Source organism: Nothobranchius furzeri, chromosome 6 (assembly GCF_043380555.1).
Source record: "Nothobranchius furzeri strain GRZ-AD chromosome 6, NfurGRZ-RIMD1, whole genome shotgun sequence".
In the NCBI taxonomy this organism is placed as follows: domain Eukaryota; kingdom Metazoa; phylum Chordata; class Actinopteri; order Cyprinodontiformes; family Nothobranchiidae; genus Nothobranchius; species Nothobranchius furzeri.
In genome coordinates this window covers 56,912,802-56,940,699 of record NC_091746.1, presented here as the reverse complement: position 1 = coordinate 56,940,699, position 27,898 = coordinate 56,912,802, and the positions used below count along the sequence as shown (strand labels likewise).

General features: G+C 40.6%; 1 protein-coding gene across 2 annotated transcripts in view; it reads left to right on the top strand.

The window, feature by feature from the left end:
* Positions 1–8,855: 8,855 nt before the first annotated feature.
* The window catches only part of eng (endoglin), a 60,460-nt gene continuing 41,417 nt past the window's right edge, over positions 8,856–27,898 (top strand). For both annotated transcript variants that reach the window (XM_015942803.3, XM_015942802.3), the window contains exons 1-2: positions 8,856–8,973; positions 10,364–10,504. In XM_015942803.3, the coding sequence (XP_015798289.1) occupies positions 10,447–10,504 (58 nt within the window). In that variant the 5' untranslated portion in view covers positions 8,856–8,973; positions 10,364–10,446. The remainder of the gene's footprint in view (positions 8,974–10,363; positions 10,505–27,898) is intronic.

Below are 27,898 nucleotides of genomic sequence, written 5' to 3'. Positions count from 1 at the left end.
CTTCTTAAAGATGGGGACCACCACCCCGGTCTGCCACTCCACAGGAACTGCCCCCGATGACCACGCAATGTTGCAGAGACGTGTCAACTATGACAGCCCTACAACATCCATGGCCTTGAGATACCCAGGACGAGCCTCATCCGCCCCCGGGGCTCCGCCGCTGTGTAGTTGTTTGACTACCTCAGCAACCTCTGCCCCCGAGATTGGACAGTCCATCCCCAGGTCTCCTGGCTCTGGTTCCTCCTCAGAAGGTGGGATTGAGGAGCTTCTCAAAGTATTCCTTCCACCGTCCAACTAAAGCCTCAGTTGACGTCAGCAGCTCCCCATCCCCACTGTAAACAGTGTGAACGAGTTGCTGCCTCCCTCTCATCAGGCGCCGGACAGTTTGCCAGAACCTCTTTAGAGCCGATCGATAGTCTTTCTCCATGGCCTCACCAAACTCCTCCCACTCCCGAGATTTTGCCTCGGCAACTGCCACTGCTGCACCCCGCTTGGCTATCCGGTACCTGTCTGCTGCGTCCGGAGACCCACAGACCAGCCACGCCCTGTAGGCCTCCTTCTTCAGCCTGATGGCGCCCCAACCTCTGGTGTCCACCAGCGGGTACGGGGGTTGCCACCACGACTGGCATCGGCCACCTTGCGACCACGGCTAGCAACAGCCGCCTCAACAATTGCAGAGTGGAACAAGGCCCACTCGGAGTCAATGCCCCCCACTGCTCTCGGGACGTGGTCAAAGCTCTGCCGGAGGTGGGGTTTGAAGACCGTCTTAACAGGTTCTTCTGCCAGGCATTCCCAGCAGACCGTCACTATGCGTTTGGGTCTGCCAGGTCTACGCGGCATCTTCCCCTGCCATCTGATCCAACTCACCACCAGGTGGTGATCAGTTGACAGCTCCGCTCCTCTCTTCACTCGGGTGTCCAAAACATATGGCCGCAGGTCAGATGATATGACTACAAAGTCTATCATCGACCTGCGACCTAGGCTGCCCTGGTACCAAGTGTATCGATGGGCATCCTTATATTCGAAGTTTTAATTGTTTGTAAATAAATTTTTACTTTTATAAACCTGACTGTTTCTTAAATCAAAACGAAGTGTGTACAATTCCTTAATGAATAAAGAATCCTAGAATCTTCTGACTAAAACAAATAAAGACCAGGCAAGGTGATATTCTATATTTAAATAGAGTATCACAGCTTATTGGTCTCAAGTGGTGTTAATAATATAAATAGCTCTTAAAGCAATTTACATAACCCAGCACACTATTTATTAACATTACACCCCTTTATGCCGCCATCACCTAATCTTTTACAAAATTGCCATCCGATTGCGCCACATTACCGCCACAGTCCCTGATGCCGCCACAGCGTTGCGGCAAATTGACGGCATTGTTTTGTAAAAAGGGCTATTAAGTCACAGATTGGGCGGTGATGAAGAAGAAAATGAAAAAGGAGTTTAGAGGATTGCTTTACCATTTTAATTGTGAGTTACACTAAGCAGTTGTAAAAGTGAAAATAAAAAGGCCTTTCTGCTAATCCATTTTCATTTTCAGATTTAACATTTCAAATAGAATTTTGTTACACATTTGCTGGACTGTTATTTGAAAATTAAATCTCAAATGCCGTTTTCTTTATCATTTTCAAGAAGTCACAGAATAAGCAATGATGAAGAAGAAAATTAAAAAGCAGTTTGGAGAAATACTTTATCAATTTAATTGTGAGCCACACTGAGCAATTGTAAAGGGATAGTTAAAAAGCATTTCTGCTAATGAAGTAACATTTTCAAATTTGACATTTCAAAAAGAATATTGTTAAATGTTTGCCAGAGTGTTATTTGAAAATGAAATCTTAAATGTTTTTTTCTTTAAACTTTTCATTAAGTCACAAAATAAGCAATGATGGAGAAGAAAATGAAAAAAGCAGTTTGGAAGTATGCTTATTAATTTTATTTATGAGTCAAATTTGGCAGGGGTAATATGAAAATGAAAAATTATTTCTTCTACTGCATAATAAAATGCTTTGTGGTACACATACGCTTCCATATATAACTGTGTGGTTGTGGTTCACCATAAGTATAACTAGATAAATTGTATTTCTTGCAGAAATGCTGTTTGAATGCTGATTTCTGAAACTGATAATTGAAGCTGCTGAATGGCTGAAGTGAAGCTGAAACTAAGCGAACTTGTCGAAATTAGCTGAATGTATTTGATGATTTAGAAGCAAAAATCAAACTCTGGTTACTGGTGATGGTTGTACCCAGTGTGCAGAAGTACCGGGACCAGAGTGAATAGGGTGTGTATGGGGAGCATGAGTGGGTGTCCGGCGTGCATTTTCGTAAGTCTTGGGTTGTATGTGCATATGTGAGCATGAGGGAGGGAGTGTGTGCCTGTGTTTGTGTATGACTGTATATGTCAGGTGTGGCCTTTGACTCCTCCCCTCTCCTGGAACTTCTCTTGATAATATAGATCTTCGTCCCCCCTCCCCCTGCCACACCTGGTGTGAGGGGTTGTGCCTTGGTCTGCCTGAGTGTTCGTGGCAACTGGGTCGGGGGGTTTAAGATTTTGGCATCTGCCTGATAGATCCCGGTGGCTGCCTGGTGGGGTCTGGGTCCCTGGGCTCTGCTGGGTCCCCGGCGGGGGTGGTCGCCCCTGGGTCCCGGGTCCCTGGGTCCCGGGCTCGGCCGGCTAGGGGGCGGGAGGCTGCGGGCGGGCCTGTGGGCTTGCCGCTGATGTCTCCCGGGACTCTGCCGGCTGCTGGTTGTGGCCCCCCGGGGCGATCCTCTGTGCCTCTCGAGTGGGGCGAGGGCCTTTCTGGTTGCAGTCTCCTTGGGTTTCCTGTGTTCTGGGGCAGCGCCTGGATCTCTGGGACTTGGAGCTCCCCCGTCTCCTGCGCATCTTTGGGGGGCAGATCTGTGGTCCCTCACACTCTCTGTTGGATGCTCCTATAGAGAAACCTTACATAAACAAGCGCGTGTACACACACAGGTGCTCACATGGTGCTCTCAAAGTATGGGCTTGGGCACGTTAAACACAGGTCTTAAGACTATGGTGGGCACTTAATGCACTGTGATTTATTATCGTGATTCTTCAGTTAAGCAATGTTGATTATATATTTTTTCATCAAGTTGACGCAGTGACTGCTAGATCTTGTTGTATTGTTGCTGTGTCCAGGGCTGGACTGGGACAAAAATTCAGCCCGGGCATTTTGATTGGAGACCGGCCCATCACCTGGTTTTTTTGGAAAAGACATTAAGCCTTACGCTGTTTCTGACACACACCAACGTACACTTTCTTATTGGTAATATTTATGTATCAATCTAATAAACGTAAACCTACACCATCCTTCCTATCCTGGTATTCTAAAAAAGTAGGGTTGGGGGTAAATGATTATTTTTAAAATGATTATTCTGACGATTCTTTTATCGAATAGTTGACTATTCTAATGACTATTTAGATGATTAATCTAGCGATTATTTTTTTATTGCACAATTAATAAAAACCAAAAAATCTTAAATAAATTCCTCCAAAAAATTGATAAGTTGTTACTGTAAGAGAATAAACACTACAGGCCTTCCATTTTGTATAACACTGCTTTTATTGTGTTGCGGTTGTTTATGTTCTGGTGACGTGTAGAACTTGGGAGTGCAGGCTGTTGCCTGAGAGGTGGTTGGAGACGGAGTGTCTCCATGCTGCTTTGATTTGTTCACTTATGTGCATGAGGCAAGTGGTGTTACGACCCTTCCTGGGGAGTCAAGTGTAAAGGGTTAAATTTACCTAAATATTGCCTTATTTATTATCTCTTGATGTTATTAGTCCTTATTTCTGTGGTTAATTGACAATAGTTCCCTGAAATGTTTCTCCTATTTTAACTGTAAATCCTTCTAGCTGTTATATTTATAACAAGAAACAGATATTCGGACGGAAAATTTTCATGTTTATTCGAATATGATTGTGGAACACACCCAGCATCATAATAAATGAAGTAATATTTATGCTAATTTAAGCCTTTATGGGTGACCAGGACACTGTGATCAATTTTTGGCAAGGGAAATTATCATTTGTTGCCATTTTTGAGGTGTTTATGAATGTGGAAGACACCCAGCATCCTGTGATGGCACTAATAACATCAAGAGATAATAAATAAGGTAATATTTAGGTAAATTTAACCCTTTACAGGTGACCAGGACTCTGTGATCAATTTTTGGCAAGGGAAATGATCATTTGTTGCCATTTTTGAGGTGTTTATGAAGAGACCCAGCAACCTGTGATGGCACTAATAACATCAAGAGATAATAAATAAGGTAATATTTAGGTAAATGTAACCCTTTACAGGTGACCAGGACACTGTAATCAATTTTTGGCAAGGGAAATTATCTTTTTTTTTTTTTTTTTTGCCATTTTTGGGGTGTTTTTGATGACACAGTAGGCAGTATGAGTACAGTAACATCAACAGATAATACATAAAACCCTTATTTGGTCAGTTTTAGCCTCCATGAAAATCTGAGCGATTCAATCGCTTTTTGGCAAGTAAAATGCCATTTTAGTTGTCTACAATTAAATCATCAATAAAGAATTTAAAGATATTTTGAGGCGTTTCTTATAGGTAAACGGGAGGGTGTAGTCTATTTGGCAAGTGACCAATCTTAATTGTATGTGCTGAAGTGCTTTTATCTTGTTACTTTTAAATAGAGCAACGTAATGTATAGATAGTAACCTACACAGTGTCATTGTAAAGCCAAAGCTTGATCAGTTTAAATACTATTTTTTCAAGTAAAAATGTGCCCCAAACTAGTTAACTGTGGCTCCATGTCAAGTGGACTAAAGAAAGGAAGGGGAAAAAATTAAATCGCTGGAGAATTGTTTATTTACATTTATACAACGTTTACATTCAATACAGGGTGCCATTTTACATTATTTATTTTTTTAGTATCAAGGCTGTAACATAAAGAAAGCCAGTTCTTACCACAAACCATCTTTCAATTGCAAATATTGCAAAAAGGATTAATATATCCTCATTGTGAACGTTTAAGACATTTAGCAACACTTAAAACAACTTCCGAACTGGAAAAACTAACGTGGCAAGGTGGATAAACAACGGCCCGGGTTGTATTCGATCCCCAGACCTCTGGGGTGAGAGTCATACGTTCTAACCAGTCAGCCAAATGGACATCCCCTTGGTCAAATAGCCAGGGCGCAAGATCAATCAAGACATTGTGACAGGATGCTCACACTGCCACATCTTCCTCCCTCTTTCCACAAGCACGTCCTCGTGCTCCCGCGCAGGGTGCCACAAACACTGCCACACTAATATCCGCGATAAACATCTGTTTAAGTACCGGAAGAGGTTATCTTTGCTTTCTGAATGTCCATATTGCTAGATATGCTGAGTTTTAGGGCGAAATCCTGGGGAATTTTGTCTAGAAATGCAATTACCTAACCGTGCGCGATCCCGCGGTGGCTAATCATTTTTTGGCAGCGAAACGATTAACGGCACAACACCGGCTCGGGTTTCTCCTCCTCCTCCCTCTTTTCTTCTCTAACCTGTCGCTGGGCTGAGGCTCCATCACTTCCTAAATTGATCTTACTTGAACCTTCACTACCAAACAACTGTGAGATTTTAACACATGTGCCAGCATCAGCCTGAAGGGCCAGTTTCTTTTTTAGTCGAATTTTCTCCGCTCCTCCTTTCCGTTTTTTGTTCTCCATTTTGTAAAGCTCGTCTGTCTGTTTACTGAGATTCACAAACAACTGGCGGGTGCATCAGACCTCTGGCTATTGGTCCAGCCCAGAGCGTATTATTACCAATTGGCCAATCCACCAACTTTTACGAGGCGTCGCGTGGGGCGGCGCGGACAAGTTGTCCGCAACAACTAGAGACTAGGGGAAAAAAAAAAAAAAAAAAAAAAAAAACAGACACCGGCCCATAAAAGATGAAAGGGTCGGCCCAGCGGGCAGTTGCCCGCTATGCCCTATGGTCAGTCCAGCAGTGGCTGTGTCCCATTTTTTTGTCCTTTTGCTTTTTTTTGACTTTTTCTGCAGGTCTAGAAGCAGACTCTTGTTCATTGTTTATTTTTGTGGACCCCCCCCCCCCCCACCACCTTTTCTTTTCCTTTCTCTTTCACCTCTGTCTCCGTGTCTGGTCGGAATTACCAAGCATTCAACAACAATAACAATAAAGTTTTAAGTATCAGGCGTGACATTAAAAGCAGATGCTTTGATGCTCCACCTGAGATTAAATCTGTAAGGCTTGTCACCAGCATTCAGACATCAATTCTGCTTGCTTCACAGTCAGACAGGACACGGTAAAAAAAAAAAAAAAAAAAAAAAGAAGCAAAAATCAGTAACAAGTGTAATTAAGACCCAAAATAGGTGAAAAACAGAGAGAAAACTCCTAAACTGCAGAAAAAAGAAATCTCTGAACATAGTAAAAAAAAACTGGACAGCTGAAATGTTAAAACTGCTGTTATTTACGTAGAAATAATTTCAATTTTCAAAGTTTGCCGAGTTAAGCAGCATATGCTGTATTCTGAAACTGATAGCTGAACATGCCAAATAATTCATATGGACCTGGAATTGAGTTCAATTATGTAAGTTAGCACAATGAATTAGAAAAAATATGAAGTTTTAACAGCAAATGTCACTATTACATAAAGATAGAACTTAAAAGTAGATGGAAATTGTAAAATTAAAATATCCTAAACAGCAGAAGGCGCAAACCTCAGAACTGGACAGATAAACAGCAGAGAATGTTTGATAATACAGGAACAAAAATCACTTCATGCATGTCAATGCAGCCCAAAAGGTAGTTGAAGAGTGGAGAGAGCAACACTGAACAGCACTAATGGAAATTTCTGACCACAGTTGAGATACTGGGCATTCAATCTGTTTTAAAAGTTGGCCCTTTATCAGATATAATAATGGATTTTTTTTACCATTTGCTGAAATGTCAAACTATCTGAATTTATTTAAAGACATTTGACATTTTGAAGTAACAGTCAAAACCCAATCAGCATGCAAAAGTTGCATTTTCATCTTCATGCATCTTCTAGTTGAGCAAGTGAGTGAGTGAGTGAGTGAGTGAGTGAGTGAGAGAGAGAGAGAGAGAGAGAGAGAGAGGGAGAGAGAGAGAGAGAGAGAGAGAGAGAGAGAGAGAGAGAGAGAGAGAGAGAGAGAGAGAGAGAGAGAGAGAGAGAGAGAGAGAGAGAGAGAGAGAGAGAGAGAGAATGCTTTCCAGAACTGAAAATCCTTATGTTTGAGGTTGGTTAGTGTCTGAGTCATCATTATATACAAATGGTCAGAGATATCTTGTGACAGCTATTAACTTTGAAGTTGAAGTCTCTGGGTTGAAGTATGCCAAAGTAGTTAAAGTTTATTCATTTTCTTCTGCTTCTCCGGAGTTGGGTTGAGGGGGCAGCATTCTAAGTTGAGAGGCCCAGACTTCCCTTTCCCCTGAGCCATTTGGGCAGCTCTTCTGGGGTAATGCCTGGCCAGGTTAGAGACATAGTCCTTCCAACGCATCCCTGGGCTGCCTTTAGGCCTCCTCCCGGTTGGACGTGCCCAAACCTCATCAGAGTATAGTTTCCAACCCTTCTCAGGAAAACTGGTTCCAGAGCCAGAGCGATGCGTTGAAGTGAGGCCGACCATATCTAGTTGGAACCACTCAAGGAGTTAAAGTTCAAACGGATGAAAAGATTTAGTGAAAAATGTTTGAATTAATTCTTTTTTTTATTATCATGTTCCCCCTTCTATCTTGCCCTCACTGGTTGTTGTCTATTTGTGGTGTATTTGACATCTCCCCCCCCCTGTGCAACAAGATGAATATCCCACATCCCTCTTGCTGTGGAGTAAAACTGCTCTGGTATTGACCCCTTTGCACGTACATCACCTGATCACACGAGTCCACCACATTGGTTGGCAAAAGCATGTAAACAATGAGCACTTTTCTAGTACTGGATTGGACCCTTTTTTGCCTTCAGAACTGCCTTACTCCTTCGTGGCATGGATTCAACAAGGTACTGGAAACATTCCTCAGAGATTCTGGTCCAGATAGACATGATAGCATCATGCAGTTGCTGCAGATTTGTCGGCTGCACATCCATGATGCAAATCTCCCGTTCCACCACATCCCAAAGGTGCTCTCTTGGACTGAGATCTGGTGACTGTGAAGGCCATTTTTTGTTCCGTGAACTCATTGTTGGATGTAACATGCTCCCACTACTCGCCCTTCATTATAAATGGGACCAAATGATGAGTTAGTTTGAGCTTTAAAAATCCTCTTTAAAATGTGTAATATCTATAAGTCAATATAACACTCATCCCTTGAGTTGAGCCTTTGTCCTGTAGGTCAGATGTAAAGTAAAAAAAAAAAAAAAAAAAAAAAAAGATGATCAACTTGATGACAGATGGTAAAAGTCCTTGGAAAACCTGTGAAAGGGATGTGATCTGGAGCAACATTAAAGTTTGACAATAAAAACTGAGAAATGAGCGAGATGACTCAAGACCTTTACATGCGGTAATAAAAAAATCTCTTTACAGTAAAACCTGCCTTTATTATTGTTCTGGTGTTTCATTACAGATATTATTAGAAACAGGAACATTTGCAGCAATGGGTGCTGGATGAAGAGTATCTGACATAAGTGTGACTAATGATTTATCCTCAAGAAAAAAAAATCTTTTAAATTCAAATCATTCAAGGAAAACATTTTAGAATAGAATAGAACAGAACAGAACAGAACAGAATAGAATAGAATAGAATAGAATAGAATAGATAAAGCGAGGCATGTGTCCAGACAGAAGCAGTAGCTAACAGGCGCTAAAACAACAATCCTGTGGGAGGGGAGCAGGAGTCCTGCACCGCCCAGGCAGCACAAAAACTTTGGAAAGTCTGTGATTCGTCACTGTGCTGCCTGCAGCCACGTCCTGCTCCGTGGATTATAAAGCCTCTAAAGCTCGAACACCTCCAGGACCTGGACCAAAAAGTAAGTTTGCGTTTTCGCCTCATCTTTTTGCTGTGCATTGTTTCTCCCGACACACAGAAGCGCAGCAGACGGTGTTTTCCTGGACTCTCCGCTGGTCCGTTTTTATTCTAAGCCACTTTTAGGTCAAATATTTAAGCCTCGAGTTTCTTAAATACGATGTAGTGGAAACAAAGTGCGCGTGCGCTGTGCGTAAAAGTGAGGGGTTTTTGTTCCAATTTAAAATTCGACTCCAGAGAACAAATTTTTGTAGAATATTAATCACGGATCTTGTTTTACCAACCAAACTCACATGATTTGATGCAGTTTTTTTGACATGTTTCATAATTTTGTTTCTGTTGCGCGCGAGACAAAAGACAAACTTCTGTGTTTTCTTTGAAACTTTCTAAACAGTTTACACAGACTCTTCCTCTGCCTCTATACGAATTATATAACGAGAACAGCCTCCTGCTTATCTGATCCCATTGTGATTTTATTTAAAGAGAGCGATGCCTGAAACAGAAGGTTGGTGACCACCGCATAACCCCGGGTCCGGACCCCGCTGTGCGTCTGGAAACTACCAGTTTCCAACTTTTTTTTTCACATTACGCAAATTAATCCAGTAAAAAAAAAAAAAAAAAAAAAATATATATATATATATATATATATATATATATATATATATATATATATGGTAATATATAGGGTTATATATAGGGATCTTCAATTCCTATCCAAAAGATAAAAGTTACAAGGTATTACATTCAGTCTAATCTGACATATTTTAATTTTCGAAAAATAAATATAGAAAAAGAACTAATAATAATAATAATACAGTTTTACATTTTTTTGAAATAATAAGACCCTAAAAGCTGCTTAAAACTGGATTTCACTTTTACAATAATTACATTTAATCTAGTTTTTCCCTGCATTGGCAGCAACTAATGACCTGGAAGACACAAACACTATCTCATGGCTTACAAAGACACCAAAATACAAATATTTCACTGTTAATGCGACATCTGCAGCTATTTTCTCATTAAAATCTGACTAAATGATGTCATCTGAATATTTACCTCCTTGTACTTTCTTTTGTCTACTTGTAGAGGTATCAATTGGAAATTTCTGGCAATGAAAGTTTTTTTTGTAAGTGTTCAAAAATCTAGATATCAAGCAGGTGAGCAACATGAGCAGTTTGGGCCACTTTAGGGTTCAAGATAATCCTCAGTTTGAATTAAAGCAATTAAATGTGTTGTTATGATTAACATCAAATATAAATCCACTCTGCATGCTGATGTTTTATGACATAGTTGTGACACAACAGGACACAAAACCCATTAGATCCTTATCAAAGGTCACATTTCCTCATTGCTTGGCCATTTTTCCTCCTGACCTTTCCTGCTCCTTTTTTTAGACGGCTGCTTCATTTCTGCCTCGGAACAAGGACGCTCCATTTGACCAAACCACACCGGAGACGAAGCTTTTACCTACAAAAAGATGGAGGGATACCTGACAGTGCTCGTCCTGCTTCTCTGCACCACCTCTGCAGCCTCCGGTGAGTCACCTTGCAAATCCTCTTGTTGGAGCTGAACAGCCTTCCACCAAAAGGCCGGTGGATTTAGGCCACTTTGTGCCTCCGAGGGATACTTCTGTCAGGAAGTTCAAAGGCAGATATGGATCTTGTCCTGTCCTGTTCTCTGACGTCATTTTATTCTCAACACATAAAAGAACATTAAATGCTCAGATATTCTTTTTCTTCAATCTAAAGAGAGAAGCTTTGCACCAAACAGTCCTTATCTGAACATCTATGGTTCAAAACCAGTGTAGCTCCAACTTTTTCTATTTATTTGTGTATGTTTAGGTGACAAAAAACATCTAGTCTTTTTTGGTGGAAGAACCCATGTGGATACTGACAGATTTCTGTTGTGATCCTTCTCTGTTTCCTTCGTGTTTGTTGGCTATGCATGATGCGGCTGTCTGCCCGTGACAAATCCTAACCTGTAATCCCCGCAAGGTGATAAACGGATCAGAGACCCTCCCTAACTCAGCACCGGTGCTGTAATCAAGGCTCACATTCGTCACAGTGCTCTGAACGCTGCTGCAGGGTGTTTGCGTCCCACCACCCAGCAGCGTGGCACGAGCACCGGCACACCAAACCTGTTCAGTGAACAAATAAGAACAGAAACAAATGATTTTATGTAATATATTACTACTCGTACTATTATCTGACATGTCAAATGTGTAAAATAAGCTTATTTGTTTGCAGTTTGCATCATTCTTACAAGTAATAAGCATAATTCCTGTTGCCTGTATAAATGACCTTGTCAGACTCACTTTTCCGAAGATTTGCCTCCACATGTGACAAGATCATTTGTGCTAAATGTAATTTCCCATTCTCCAGGTTCCTAAACATAAACAAGAAAAACAAGTGATTTGTTATAAATTTTTGCAGCACAAATTTGGCAAAATGACCCTGGCAAATCAGGATTGCAGAAAAAAAAACAAATCTGCCCGCTAAATCCGGCACTGACCAGTTGGATGACAAATCATAATATTTCCTCAGGTACTAAGCATCTTCTCAGCAGGGGTGCTGGTGGCAGGGATAAGGTAGAATATATTAGCCAACTGGCAGACCTGCAAACAGTTTGACCTTATGTAGTTTCCCCTGCAGGGGATCAGTCTCGCTTTCTGCTCATGGAGTTTGTACAGAGCTGTTTAGCTAACCTTAATTGCCTCTGTGACACAAAGTTCTCTGCTCGCTATCACCCCCCTCCCCGTAAATAAGGCTCCAAGGATTGACATTTTCCTTTCGTATTCGAGCATCTGCTCCAGCAGCTTTGGGAGGAGACACAAAAGGAGCTGTGGCACTGTTTATTTTTTTATCAGACAGGCTGTGCACTCAATGTTTGAAGCATTAATCAAAAACACTGAAGAGACAAGCTCAAGCTCCTCTATCTGGTCTATTGTGTGTTCTTCATCTTGTAGTCCAGTATTGTCATATTAATTAGTCATTTCCTCTCTGACGTAGTCTCTTGGGCTTAGAACAACTTTTCTGTTTGGCAAACTTGAGGTGTGTCACGCTGGACGAGCAGGCAGCATGCTGAATGTGGATGCGTTAAAACAAAAGAAAGCAAATTCTACATACTTTGAAGTATGCATAGAAAAAAATAAGGTCCTGTTGAGCTACAAGTGACTGTGTGAACAGAAACTGATATGAAAGCTGTAAAAAAAAGAAGTCAGAAAAAGTAAAAGTAAAGCAGACGTAGCCTGGAGGCCATCACAAATCCCACGAGGAACTCGGCCAAAGCAGCAGTAGTAGATAGTGTTTTCCTGGAGCTCAGTCTTGCTTTAGATTTATTTCATCTTATTTTTTTTATAGATTTATGACCACTCTGTCAGTTTCTGCACGTAAGACTTCAGAAATGTTCCCGAGCTGTCTGAAGCAGGAATTGAAGGTATAGCAAGCCTTCAAATCCACCCAAACATGCTCTTGTCGTGTTTTAGTGGAACCTAAGATTGATGTTTGTAGTTTGTTATTTAGAAACCAGTTAGTCATCATCTTTGAATGTGGCTTCAAATAAATATCATTAGGGATGCAGCGATACCACTTTTTTCATACTGATACGATACCGATACTCGGATCTGAGTACTCACTGATACTGATACAAAAAATGCAATTATTTGGAATACAGGTTTTATTTTCTTCTCTGCTTTCAACAGAAAAAGTCTTAAATTTCTTATACTTCTTATATAGAAATTGTAGAGAGGTAAATGTGCTTTAAGCTTAAAATATTACCTTTAAACCCTGAAAAACAGTCTTAGATAAGAGTGAGCCTGGAAGAACCTTGAAGCAACCGTCTCTTCTGTAGATTAAAGCTCCAGTTGGAGACTTATGTCTCCAAATGACCGATACTGAAGAGGTGACCTGTAGATTGAAAAACAGACCATTTCCAGAGGCTACAAAATGATCACAAAACTACAATATTAGGTGAACAAAAATGACAAGTTACAGAGGAGCCACTTTTAGGCAACTGCACTGGTGTCGGTTAACTTTTACCGATACCGATACTGGCAGGATTTGGAGTCTTACTTTCTGATATTTGGGTATCTTGCTTGGCTAACCGTAAGGGTATGAATGTGTGTGTGAATGGGTGAAAGACTGATAGTGTTGTAAAGCACCATGTTGGGGGGGGGGGGGGTCCAGAATTCTAGAAGGCACTTTATCAAATACAGATAATTTACCATTTATCTAACAGAAACATGACTACCACTGACTCTGTTTGGTTTGGAACAATGAGTACGTTTACATGCAGCCAATATCCGGGGTATGATCGGGTTAAGGTCGGTATTCGGGTTTCTGAGTTGATCAGAATAACCCGTTTACAAGCATAAATAAAAAGAGTTACCTCTAACTTGCATAACCCGATTTAAATGCGGACGTTGGAGTAGCGCCAGGATGTATGGACTACGTCCAGACGCAATATGCATCATTTCCGGATCTTCTCGTTCCGGTATCCGTGAAAACAACAACATGTTTCCCAGTTCGGAAGAGATAGCGACCGCGTTTGTTTGCGCTTTAGTTTCCTCGTCACTCCAAAAGTGTGGTGCTGTGCTGCGACTCGCCATGTTGCCCCCAACTTGTTGTTTACTTCTGGTGTTCTGGCGCATACAAGACGTCTCGCTATTCAAAAACCAAGATTTCTTGCGAACAGAGCATGCGCAGAACTCACGCTTTGATGGGGATATCCCGATATGCGTTTACACGACCAAACATTCGGGTTAGAAAAGGGTTACCCCAGGTGTAGTAACCGGGTTTTTAAAAACCCGTTTATGAGCATATCCGGGTTTTTGGCGGTGTTTACAAGCACCTGCAGAACCGGGTTATTGTGAATATTCGGGTTTTAAAAGGGTTACTGGCTGCATGTAAACGCACTAATTGATGATTTATCTCCACAAATAACAAAAATAACAAAAGCCAGAAGGAGTTCTACTGTGTGGTGGAGTTGCCAATGCTAATAGCTTCTACTATTCGAGACGTTCTCTGTTGTTTCCTGAATATTAACCAACAACAGCCTTCCCCATCGTCAGTCAAGATGGGTGAGTCCATGAATGTTCAGCGACAGTGTGACGTAAATCTGTGAGGATTTTCAAATCCTAAAGATCTAAAGTCTATTTTCTTTCAGAAGCTAATGCAACACATAGGTGTAGGAGACTATTTTCATGTTCAGCCTGCATGAAAAACTCAGAGTGATTGATCATATTTATTATAAGTAAAAACGGTTCCTCAGTGAATCTGGCCTTTAGCTTTTGAATTAAATTATTATTATTTTTATTTGAGATGCAGCTGTTGCATTGATCATGCAACTTTCCCTCTGATGCATCCAGGGGTTGAATTCTGCAGGATTAACCACACAGTGCAAAAGAGCAAAACTGCTGTACAATTTGAGCCATTTTAAGAATCCACTTTGGTTTTGGTTGGATTCAGTCTGGTCATCATATCACCAATCTTCTAGGACAGAAACTCTATTCATCTAAACCGGAATATTTACATTGACATTAAAATGTAACAATGGAAATTATTGTCATCAGTTTCGACTCTTTCAATGACACAACTTTTACATTCCATGCATGTCTACAGCAGACTCTTCAGCTACTTCTCCTCTCACTCAAAACGCGAAAATATCACAGATCCGACGTTTAGCTTTTGAGATATTTCTGTTTGTTGGTTTTCATAACTTAGATAGAAGTAGTTTTCATAATTTGCACAGTTAATAAATGCATGACAGGAGATATGAAATGTTAGTTAGCTAAAACAAATTTCTTTTAAACTAATTCGCTGCCAGCGTTTCTCACCGTTTTTACTGTTTTATTTAAAGAGTCACAGAACGTTGTGCGCTAGGATGATGTCGACGCCAAAACAACCAAAACAAAGAAGAGACTCACCTCTTACATCAGGAAGAATCCACGCGTTTCGAGCGTTATCCGTTCTTTCATAACCTGTTGTTGAGTTGTGATCGGCAGAAGCTTTTCCGGTTCGCGCCTCACTTTTTTTTTTACAGCAGCGGCCCAAAACGATCTCCTAACACATGAATTTTCTGCTTCCTGATCATGTGACGTGTGACGTATGCAGATGAAGATCGGCTTTAGAGCTGAGATGTTTGTTCTCACTGTGCGGGGGCTCGTTCCGATGCCCACACAGTAAAAAAATGCAAATGACGACTTTATTAGTATTGGAAATTAGGATTTACACTATATCGGTATAACGGATATTGGTAAGAAAAAGCATCAAAAACCCTTAAAGATGTGTTCATTTATAAGTTCAACACTGAAACACACTTTTGTAATTTCTCTTCAAATTACCTGTAAAATATTCACTGACTTTAAGACAGAACAGACTGATCTCCATGTTCCCTCCTGCTCCTGCTACCAGTTCTGATAAAAACGTGATCCATATTCCAGCAGCGAAGCCTTTAATATAAAACACTATTGAACTAATCCAGCAGAGTGTGATTTCATATGATGGTTCACAGATGTCTTTTTGACTCACCCTGCATGTGGTTATCTTCTTCTGTGGTTTTTCTAGCTGTCTTAGAAACATGGAACGATTTGTAATTCTACGTTATGATTTGACAAAAGAAGAAGAGCTACGTTGCTGTGTTTTATCAGCTCGTGATCATCTAAGAACGAACCATCAGTCGATGGTTTTCAAACTTTAAAAAGGAGATCGTGTCTTTTATCTGAGAGCATTTATATTCAAACATCTCTCTGTGTTTGGCTCTTTTTCTTGTTATCTGAGCAGACTTGTGTTGGGCTCAAATAAAACCGAGAACATTAGGCAGAGCTGGGTTTCATTACACCGCCTCCCTGTGGAGCTAATTGTGTTAAAAAATGCTGTCGTCGCTTACGAAGATCTTAGACGGCTTACCCTACAGGTTTATCCCTCAGCACCTGTAGTGCCACAAATGATCCCGCCGCCTTTGGTCATTGAACTCAGATATACTTGATTTTTTTTTACTGCAAAGAAAGCAGTGTCATTTTATTAGAGAAAATTTCCATTTTATTCTGTCAGCTGAGTCAAACTGTTTTATGTCATGTTATGAAGTTCTACCAGAAAAGATTTAGACCCTTTTGCAACTTTTTCATATTTTTAAATCATTTTCTTGAGCCAGTATGATGCTTTACAGGATTAGTGAAAGGCCACTCTGCCCCTATTGCCCCTGTGGCCAGAATATTCCACTTCAGAGTCACCGGTCTGTGCTGCACTGTGCTTCCAGCACATTTCCTGCATGTTTTACAACATCAAAACAGCTGATTCGTTTAATTTTGCGATTAATCGCTCCTGTAGACACTAATGACGGCTGGGAGACATTTCAGCTGTTTGATTAAGGTGTTAAAAAGATGAACACACAGCGAGGAGATGGGGGGGGGGGTGCTAAAAGCAACCCATAACTTCCCTTTAATGCTCCTTTTCTCGAATTGTCCTGTTTCAGATTTAAATACTTTATTTTAGTCCCAGTTTCTTCAACAAAACCTCCCAAAATGCTCCGAATTCGATAAGTGAGCTGAATGAAGAGAAGTCAAAAGTGCAATGGGATCATTCCGTCTCAAATAAGGAACAAACGGACCCAAATCTGCAGTTTTACCACTTTTTCCTGCAGACATGTCACTTTTAAGACATTTAGTGAACTCTTTCTTTTTTGTTATGGAGCATTAAAAAAAAGCGTGTTAACAAGTGAAACTAGAGAGATCATATTAATCTTTTATTTGACTAGCTGAAGCTCCAAATAAGACATTTGTCCTAATATTTCTCAGTGCTCTCTTTTATTTCTGTTACCTCTCCATGCTGCAGATATTCAAGTGTCAAATCTGAAGGGAAAGAGCCCTGATAATGTTGTCAGGATTGTTGCTTTGACTTAAAAAAAAGCTTTCCAAAGCATCCCATCAGGGTGATTATTCCCTTTTATTAGGAGAAAAACAAACAAAAGATCGTCTGATGAAACTTTCAGATCTAGATATTGGAATGTTTTTGGTTGTTAGCGCTGCCAGGCGCCGCGTTGTGCTCCGTTTTACTGACTGGTTTATTAGATGGAAGGCGGTTTTTTTGCCACCTCCTCGGAAGACAATTTTCTGATTATGTTTTTCAGATTCAGGCACAATAAGTGCTATCACAAAAGCTGTGGCTTTGGCAGTTGGACACATAAACAATTATCTTTGCGTCTGACTGAAGTCTTTGTGATTATCCACCGTGTGGGTGGCATTTCCTGGCGAGGAAATCGTGTCGAGCAGACCCCCGTTGCAGCCGCCTTCCCAGAGGGACTTCGGGCTTCGCGACGTTAACTGCCAGACCTCCTGCTGCACTTTTGCCAACCCCTGAGCCGCCCGCCGTGGGCTGAGGGAAAAGTACAGAAGTGATTAGCGAGCCGCTGGAGGAAGAGGAGGAGGGAGACTCTGAAAATGGATCTTAAAGAGGGGCATGGAGCTAGACAGACAGACAGAAGAACAGAGATAACAGAGTTCATAAAGGCTGATTCATGGAGACAGTGAGGAGGGAGCGCGGGGGTCAAATCTGTGCGACTGTCGAAGAGCAGATAAGTGCTTCAGAGGAAAGATTTAGGAGAAGTAAATAGATTAAAAAGAGAAAAACAGGGAACAAGACAAGGGATGAGTGTGAGATGAGTACGTTTGAAAGTGAAAACCGCTAAAAAAGGAGAAAAATGGAACTTGTTAGTTGTCGTTGTCAAAAAGAAAGAAGAATGAAAAGAGATGACTGAGGTTTCTCAGAAGTTATGCTGCAGCAGAAAAAAAAAAACGCCAAAAAATATGTCATGTTAAAAATGGCTCCAAGAGTCAAAACAGTCCACTTCCCCTGTTGGACTGCAGTGAGCCAACTCAGCCTCAGTCAGACTGGGTGGCAGGGAGACGAGACCGCTTGTCGCTGCCTCAGACCGATTTCAATCTCCTCCAGCCTTACGCCCCTCCCAAATAACAATCCACTCCTGACCTCCTCGCTTTTCCTCTGTTTGAATACAAAAAAATAGCGTGGGGGCGTCTCAGTCACACTGCACTCTACCTTCCCAAAAAGCTTTCTACGCATTTATGAAGATATTCCTCACAACCACTTCTGCTTGTGCTATCTTCCTTTCATGGCCCTGTCTCATACTTTGTCACGTGTAAAGTTGTCCTTTGGTTAAATAAAAGGTTATTACAGTTTTTTTCGATTGCTAAAACACGTTTTTCAAAACTGTACATTTCTTTCAAAATTGCACACACAAAACCCCAAACATAACACACAAATTCCGAAACCGTGGCTTCCCTTTGCAACAAAACCCTGCCATCACATATCGTAACATGTTCCCAAAATGGAACACGTGTTTTCATTTGGTAAACACAGCCACATTTTCACATGACACACACATACCATTCATTGCTTAAACACAAGTAGGCTTTGGGTGAACACTACCAAGCATGGAAAGAACACTGAAGAGCAAAACTGAAAACACATGTGTCTAAATGGAACACAATGAATTACACACTGAATGTATGACAGGGCCCACTTTTCTGTGAGACAAACATTAGACATCACACAAGTTTTGAGACAAAACATTTTATTTTTACAGTCAACCCCCCCCCCCCCCCCCCCCCCAACATTTTTTTTGAGACAAACAATTTTTTTTTACAGTTAACCCAACCCACCCCCTCTCCCATTCAAGCATAATCATGGGCATCATGCCTCCTGTCTCTGTCTGGCCAGAGGGCCTCATCAACATCACAGGCGATGTCCTCCTGGTCCAAACCGCGCTGGAAGTACCGCCTCGAGTGCCTCATGAAGCCCTGACAGGCCTCAAGGGCCACATCTCTACAAGCCTCCTCCATGGCTTGAAGCAGTGGGACCTGGCTCTGTGGATCCCTTTCGTACACCTTCCACCTCCAGGCTGACAAAAACTCCTCAATGGGATTGAGGAAGGGGGAATAAGGTGGAAGGTATAAAATGGAAAACCGTGGGTGGTCTTGAAACCACTCATACACCTGGGTAGCCTTGTGGAAACTTACTTTTGTGCTGCAGTCCCTGATTGCAAATTGCTCGCCAGACCCGAACGTTTAGAGATTTGAATATTTGTGTGTTGTTGATTGAAGCTTTGAGAATTTCTGTGAGAAGTGTTTGTAAACCTGAAAATTGTGTTGTGTTTTGACAGCAAGGTGATGTGACATTAACATCAGAGTTTAAAGGAGGAAAATCAGAGTTCTAATATGATAAGGAAATCTTAAGTAGTGATAAACTGAGTCAAGCGATTGGGAACAGAAGTAGAGATTGTGCCTCATTTTTGCTTTTTGAGTTTTAGCAATCGAAAAAAACTGTCAAATCTGAATAGCACATCTTATCCTTCATCCTTGAAATAGTCAAGAACAACTCTAAAACTTCTAATAAGGGTTAGCATGCATTGACCGTTCTTCTTAACCCTCTCAGGCTCAAAATAAGTTTTGATAAAAGGACGAACAACGAAGTCCTTCAGGGGTACTTCTGAGCTCAAAATGCTCATGAAATACGTATGTGGAGTAACCAGGTAGGTTTTAACATTGCAAATCTGCAACGCCTGCCGCCAGAGGGCTAAACATTTATACTCAAATTCACCTAACCCTGACTTTACACTACACTGTGGGTGTCGTACCTGCAGGCGAATCGGCATTCATTATGCGGCTGTATGTGCGCTGAATGTATATTAATGTTGATGGTTGAATGGCTCATTAGCAGCTGGTGAGATTAATGGTTCTTCAAGACGGCGACCACTTGTTCTCATGTCAACACGCCTGCAAGCTCTGAAGATAAGGCGTGATGTTACAAATTCTTATCTGTAGGTTTGTCTGACCTGTTCAATCCTAAGGTCTACACCAACACTCCAGAAAACACGTTCATTTGGGCCGAATTTCAGGACAGCACAGTCAGGAGGTGGATTTACTCTCCTAAAGACAAAGGTGATTTATCCATGAGGAGATGAGGTTCTGGTTAGTCTAAATATTTTACAGATTTCTTCCTTGCACACAAACATTTTATGCTTGATAATGAAACGTGGAATTAGAGATCAACCAATATTAATGCTGATACAGATGCTAGTGTGTAGAGGTCATGGTCAGCTGATGGCCGATATGTGCTGCTGAGTTTCATGGCTGATATCTTGACCTTTTCTGCCTCATCTGCATGCTAACAGCAATGAATGTGCAATATTTCTGATCCTAACCAAAGTTAGTCAAATAAATGAACTAAGTATTCAAGACCAAGCTCACTGACTATTTGTTTTTCAATTGTTATTTAGTTTAACATGCAGGCTGAACATGAAACTAGTCTTCTATCTTAGGCTAGTAGAAACTAACCATTAGCAACATGGTGGAAGTTCTTCAGTTGTGTGTTATTTGTAGAGATACAACATCAAAGTTGCAAAGCAAACGGAGGCAGTGGAAGAGTCACATTGCAATTAGCCAATCAGAGGCAAGATACCTGCCATCTTCTGCTGTTCTCTCCTCTGGCTAGCTTTTTCCCCACGTAGATCAACTCACAAGTCATTCTTTTATACAACAGACCACTGCAAATGTATTGGAAAAAAAATAACTTGGTCTTTAAATATAAAACAGGTAAATAAAAAGAAAAATATGTTGATAATAATGTTTTAGAGCATTTATTAAAACAGGATCATAAATATACATTTAAATACGATTCTGCAGCAGTAATGAGCTGCCTGTGGATGTGCCCAATTTTAGATTGGCTGTACTAAAGAGGTATGTCAGCTGATGCCAATTTATTAATAAAAAATTGTCAATATTTGCCAACTAATATGTCGGTCTATCCCTACTTAGGTTTAAACTTGTCTTTCCTGGAAAAATAATGTAACCCTTGTTTCAGGTATTAACCTGAAAATACATATGAGACTGGAATAAACAGTATCAAATGATATGGGGCCTGGGTTCGTGATAATGGGTTACAGCATTGTGTCTTATTTTATGCCACCGATGTTCTTCACCCAGGAATATTATGGCCTATTTTAACAAGGACCACCACAACCGTATTGGATATTCAAAATATGTACATATATTTATTTACAAACAGGAAATAAAATTTGTTGGGATTTTTAAACAAAATAACACAAAATGACATCCAGTTTAGTACTTTTGGTGTGAATAAAGATTTTTCCTAAATTAAACCTTTTCATGAGTTTTTACACCCAAAACCACACTTTTCATTTCCATACAAAATATTCCTATTACAATAAATTTTGAACTCACGTTTTCCTCGTGGGCCTCTTAACTGAAACCTCCCCTGTTCACTGAAAATTGAGTGCGGTGGGGCCTAAAAACTGTAATGGCCGCTTCACTCAGAAATTGAGCATAAAACAAAAGCACGTGCATAAAAGGTGACAGTACTCACAAAGTCCAGGGTTATGGCAGCATGGGGAAAGGGAATTTTGCATGGGCTGTTCCACTTATGGTAAAGGCAAACGGTGATCACCGAGGAATGACAGCCGCAGGACCTCCACAGCAGAAAACAGGCATGGAACATGCAGCAGGAAAACCGTCTCTCTCTTCTCCAACCTCTGTCTCTTGCAGGTCACAATTGAAGCTTATATCAGGACCATGATTAGTCGACCTTCTCGAACAAACCTCAACGTTACCCACAACTCAACGCCTCCTCCGTTAGCTCACTATAACGTCCCTCTTACTCCTTAAGTCTGGCTCGCTACTCCCACACTAACTGGCGTTCTAGTCCCACCCCTTACCAAAGGAACATGGCTCTGATTGGCTCGTGAGTACTAATACAACCATTGGAAAAACAGAGATTGAGTGATTGACAAATCTCTATCTCATGTGTCTCAGTGAGTGTAACGATGATGCAACAAGCAAATCCTCACTTTGTCTCAACAGCGATTTCTCATTTTTCTTACCACGACATGCCAAGGAGTAAAATTTAGTAACTTAAGATAAAGCTTTGACAGATTATTTTAATATCATATCACATGATATTACTGCAACACACCACACCGAGGGTACTTCATAATCTTTTTACAGATGCTGTAGGGAAGAAAGTTACAGCTGTGAGTGAGCTCTCCCCCATCTCGAGACACATCCATTAGTTAAACATTAAAAATGAAATTATAAATGTCTCATAAATCTCACTCTCAGGTGATTCAGAAAAGCGTTTTGTTCTCAGAAGCCCTAGAAAGATCCATATTGATAGTTTGTCGATGAGAGTCTACCTTTATTTTCATTAAGCTTTTGTTATTATGCCTCCTTCCTTTAGGAAAACATTAATATTTTCAGGCAAAAAAATCTGATTTGGAAAAACAAAGTCATCTGCTGGCTCTACATTAAGCATATGTTGAGCAAAAGCGACATCAATCTTGTAAGATTGGACGCAGCCACTGTGCACTGAATCTTCTAATGCCTCAGTCTGCACACAGTTAGCATGAAACTTGCTAAATTAGTCTGTCCATCCACCAATTAACTCTAAGATGATTTATCGTGTTTTGCTGGTGCTCTTTCAGTCCACTGGGAGTGCAAAAAAAAAAAGTCCAACTACATAAGTCAATAGACAAGACACTGTTCCCAGTAACTGATGATGCCTGTTATGTAATAGATCACCAGAGAGAATTTATTACCGTAAAAATATTTTTGTGCCTAAAGCTGATATTTTTCACATATTTACAAGGCATTTAATTATGATAAACCAAAGTAAAGTTAAAAGAAAAAAAGCTAAATACTAGCAGCAGACAAGGCGTAAAGAGCGAAGCGAACAATGCAGCTGCTGCCGTCCTGCTGGCCTCCGACAACGATGAGTCGACGGACAAATGACTCCCTGAGGTGTAAACAGAGCTAGTGTGAAGACAGGCTGTCTCCAGGCCAGCTATCACATCCTCAGTTCCTCTCCAGCAAACACTGGAAGTACGACTTGGCTCAAAGACACACATGCACAGTTATGTTTAGTGACAAGACTAATCAGCGTTTTCTTCTTTTTTTTAAGAGTCGGGGGGGACTTGAGGACTTAGAAGATGGAGGTGACATGGTCAGGAAGCTTGTGTGTTGTATGGAGTGTGTTATGTGTAGTATGCAGGGGTGAGAGGCCAGGGGACAGTTTATGCCCCTGCAGAGCACTGATAAGAGTTTGTTTACCTTCCTGTGGATGGTCAGGCCTCAATCTACAGTCGCGGAAACGGCGGGACAATAGGTGTGTGTGTGTGTGTGTAGTTGAAGTCGAGAGAGAGAAACTTGAGCCAGCCTTGAAGCTCCCCTTTCCCTCTTCGACTAAGTCTGATAGGACTGCTCACCCCCATCATGACTCTGTCGCCCGACCCTGGACACAAACAGTTTACTTCTCCCCGAGGGACCATGGGAGACAGTTGGTCTTGACGTTGTTGCTATCAGGATTTCCCTTCTTTTTTTTTTCTTTCTCCTTCCCTGACGAAAGGCTACCATGCCTGCTGTAACTCGTGTCAGTCGTTCCTTTCTGTCTGACTCCTTTACATCTGGCTGACACCCTTCACCACAGTGAATCACAGTTAATCTGGAAATCAACCCTGCCAGCTTTATTTTCCCGAAAGTGAGTAAAATCTCACCTAGCTGGTTACTGATCTGCAAGATGTCTGTTCCTTAGTTGACTTTTTCCCACAGTTCCATGGAAATGCGTTTTAAGCTAGGAACTCTTTTTTGGCTGTCAGTACTCAAACTTCATGAAAGGAACAGTTTTACACTCAGCCAGACCAATATATTTGTGGTTGGAAAATAAATAGCATCCTTGTATTTTAGTAAACTGTAAAAAAATGTAGAGTTTCAAAGAAAAATCATTAGGACACAACACTGAAACTGCACTTTTGAAAGTTTTAAAGGGTGTGCTTTTGGCCAAGGACTTGGGGGAGGCTGTGTTGCTACTTTTAATGAACTTATCTGCTGCATTTGGATACAGTTGTCCATGAAACACTGTTAACCAAGCTTGAAAATGGGTTTGAATCTCGGACCGGGAATGGGTGAGGTCTTACCAAACAGGTAGAGACTTCTGTGTGAGGATTGGCGAATCCTCATTGGCTTCTTCTGGGCTTTCTAGGGGGATGCCACAGGGATCCATTCTGGGACCCCTATTGTTTGCCCTTCATCTGTTGCCACTGGGAGTGATGTTCCAAAAGCACAGACTTTTATGCTGATGACTATCAAATGTACTGTCGCTTGAAACAGGGTGTAGCTGGCACTGTGAAGACTTTCCTTAAATGCCTGAAGGAGGTAAAAGTCTGGCTTCCTAAAAGCTTTTTAAATCCAAACAAAGAAAAAAATGTTTTTCCTCATCTTAGAGGGGTTACCCAACTGGCTGCTGACCTTGGGATGCTCGGACCATTTGTGAAAGACCTGATTGCCAATTTAGAGGTGAAACCTCATTTGGGGCTCAAGCTGGAGAATCATAAACACTTCTGCTGCTGAACTAAAATCAGGCGTATGGGATCGTATTCCCACTTGGGAAGGGCGGGCCATGATTTTAATAAATTGTGCTTTGACTATTGCAAATTCCTGTGTTTTGGTGATAGCTAGACCACACTTTCCAGCCTGCAAATGCTACAGAACTCTACAGCCAGGTCCCTAATGGACACTAAATGCAGAGAACACCCTACACCTTTTTTGGTCACCCTGCATTGGCATTTGAAAGGTTACGGTTCAAATTCCTACTTTTTCCTTTTAATTATTTGTAGGTCACAGCACCAACATATTTGACAGAAATGTTGATTTGATTCAATTCAAATTCAAAGATACTTTATTGATCCCAGAGGGAAATTAGAGTTTCAGTACACACAATTCAGAGATCAGACATACACAGGCAGAGACAAACATAGGCAAAGGCACATGACAACGAACACAAGCCCTAACCCCCTACCGCCATTTTGTGGAATTACTAACGCTAATGGTTAGCTTCTACTAGCCGAGACACGCTCTGCTCTCTCCTGGCCACAAAACCAAGACAGCCTTCCCTGGATGCTAGCCAAGATGAGTGAGTCCATTAAAAATGAGCAAATTTTACAATGTGATGTTGATCCGAGTTATCTATTCTGACCTGAGCATTACACTGTCTATTTTCTTTCAGCGGCTTATGCAAGAAATAGGTGTAGAAGGTTATTTTCACATTCTGCATGCATGTGAAACTCAGCGTAGACAATGGTACTTAAAGAAACGCCATTTTTGAAGAGCCTGCAACACTATTGGATTTATGAGCACACGTTTTTTCTTCTTTTTTATGTTTTTAGATCTGACATGTTTTTTTTTTTGCTCCTAACTACTTCAGGTTTGCTGGTTTCCATCTTTTTATTTTTCTCTGTTCAAGCTAGTAGTGTTTTGTTGCAGGCTGTTTGCATGAAATTAAGCTTGCATTCATTTCTATTTGTTAACTAATCCCACCATTCATTGATTAATTATAAAAACACATTTCTTAAAGCATTCATAGCAACTACCATTTCACACACACATTTTCTTTTTTCTACATTCTTAAACCTGTCTTTTTTCGTTACGTGTTTTAAAGAAATTCTTGCATACTAGTTGAATTATTATCCCAAATCCAACACTTTAGTACCAAATGTTTTAAGTTGTGGATAATAGTGGAGAAAATGTAATTTCTTTTTAATAATAAATCAATTGTTTATTGATAAATCACCACAAAGCAAACCTCATGCACAGCTGCTGGCTTCAGTTCAGCTACACTGCACTCTTAGTAATTATATGGGTTAATTCTGGAGTGTGAAACTTCCAAGCTGGCCTCTTGAAACAATCATACTTTAAAAAGTATTTTAAAACAATAAAGATAGGATTTAGATGCACTAATGGATAAACTGTAAATCAGAGACAGTTTATAAAATGTGTTACTGTAATTATTAGGGATGTAAGAAAATGTCGATAAGGCAATATATCGTGATATTTTTTCCAATGATATCATATCGATATTCAAAATCTGTTTGTCGAAAATATTATATAGCAATATATTGTGATATTTTTTCCTGCTATATTATACCAATATTCAAAAGCGGTGTATCAAATTTTTGGAAGAATTTACATGCAAACATTTGCGTATTTTCTTTAATTTTGGTGCAATTCAAATGTCGACCACTAGTTGGCAGCAGTGTGCAATGGGTTTTGTAATGTAATGTAAATTCCTCTGTTATGGTTCAGATACCTCATGTTAAACATGTTAAGTATCAGTTTGGACTCTTTATTGAATGTTCCTACAATAAATTCAGTCTGAAAAAATAGCTTATAACGTCTGACTGAATGTATCGCAATATATCGTGATACATTGTATCGTCTCCCCGTATCATGACACATATCGTATCTCCAAAATTTCACCAATACACATCCCTAATAATTATTGTACTAGTAATGGAACATTCATTATATCACAGACTTACATTTTTGTGATATTTGGTCTACATCAGCAGACATCTACCAGACAGATTTAGCATGATAACGTAAAACACGTCAGGTTTATCTAAACATAACAAAGCAGGCTTTCAAGTCTGAGCCGTCCGTAAATGGCCCCACACTTATAGTGAAAGCCTAATGGTTCCATGCACAATTGAACAAAAACAGAAACAGATGCCTGTCACTTTGTGAACCAGTCTTCTGCCTCCTTCAGGAATGTGCTCGGGGTTAGAAGAAACAAAGGCAGACAAGGAGTGGACATGTATAAAGATCAGTTTGTTTATCTTTTCTCTTTGTTATTCATGCATCATGTGCACCGTGTTATTCATAGCTCACGGAAATTAGCTTTCCCCGCAAATTGATCAATTATCTCTGCATGCTTGCTTAGCCTTTATGAAGACATGTTCACAAGCTTTCAGTTTGCCACTAGTATTGTATTTAGGTTCTGGTGAATATGGTGCTTGTGCCTAATGAAAAAAGGAAGTTGTACTAGGAATTAAGATCTCAGGATCTAATCTTTCTATTTCTTTTACTTATCAAGCCCATTTTCTGTCCTCCCTAAAGTTTTTATTCACGTTTACTCATGATACTTAACATCTAAATGGAAATCGCTGACATCCATAAACACATCTTCTCATGAAATGGGAAATGACAAGGACTGATACAAGTAGATAAAGAGGACAGGGGATGGAGCGGCTCTTCTATACCTCATTTACCATCAAACCGCTTAGCAAAGCCATTGGCATTTCCGGGGTCAAGGGAGCTAAATGAATGTTCTTTATATCTTATGGTGACTCGTAAAAAAAAGGACCAGTGACACACGTGTCTACTCACATACGCATGCATTCATGCACACACACACTGTTAGTGTGATTTATACCAAGACCTCGGGTGACAGTCATGGGCCGTTGACTCTGTCACAGCAGAGCAAGAAAGAAATAACTTAATGGATGTGGATATGAAGCAGCAGACATTAACACTGAGGGCCAGAATAACAGGAAGTTAACCTTGACCCCTGTGGCGAAAGAAAGGACAAGAGCAGGCGACAGAGAATGGACGTCTCTCTGTCTTGATTTCCAAGGAAAGCTGGAGTTTTAAGTGAGAAAGTACATTACCCTCAATCAACATACCATAAATTGACAAAAAATGCAGACAAAAAATTGGGGTCATAAATAAGAGCGTAATGATACATTGATTATATGATTCATCAGTTATTATGATCTTCAAACCAAAATTGCAAAAATCAATAGAATGACTAACAAACGTACTTTTATTTTGAACGTTTCTTTAGTTTGGCGTTCTGCCGACGTTCTGCTTTCCACCTATTCCTGCACATCACCAAACGTGTTAACTGAAGAAGCTAGTGGCGTCATGGCGAACAGTGAGGAAATGATCGCGCTCAATCACTTGTAATATCGTTTCATATCAATGGAGAGATCCTAAATTGAACCAAATTGAAATGGGGTTGTAACTGAAGTCAAGATCTCGACAAACATCGAAAGACAGTCCTCTGTATCAT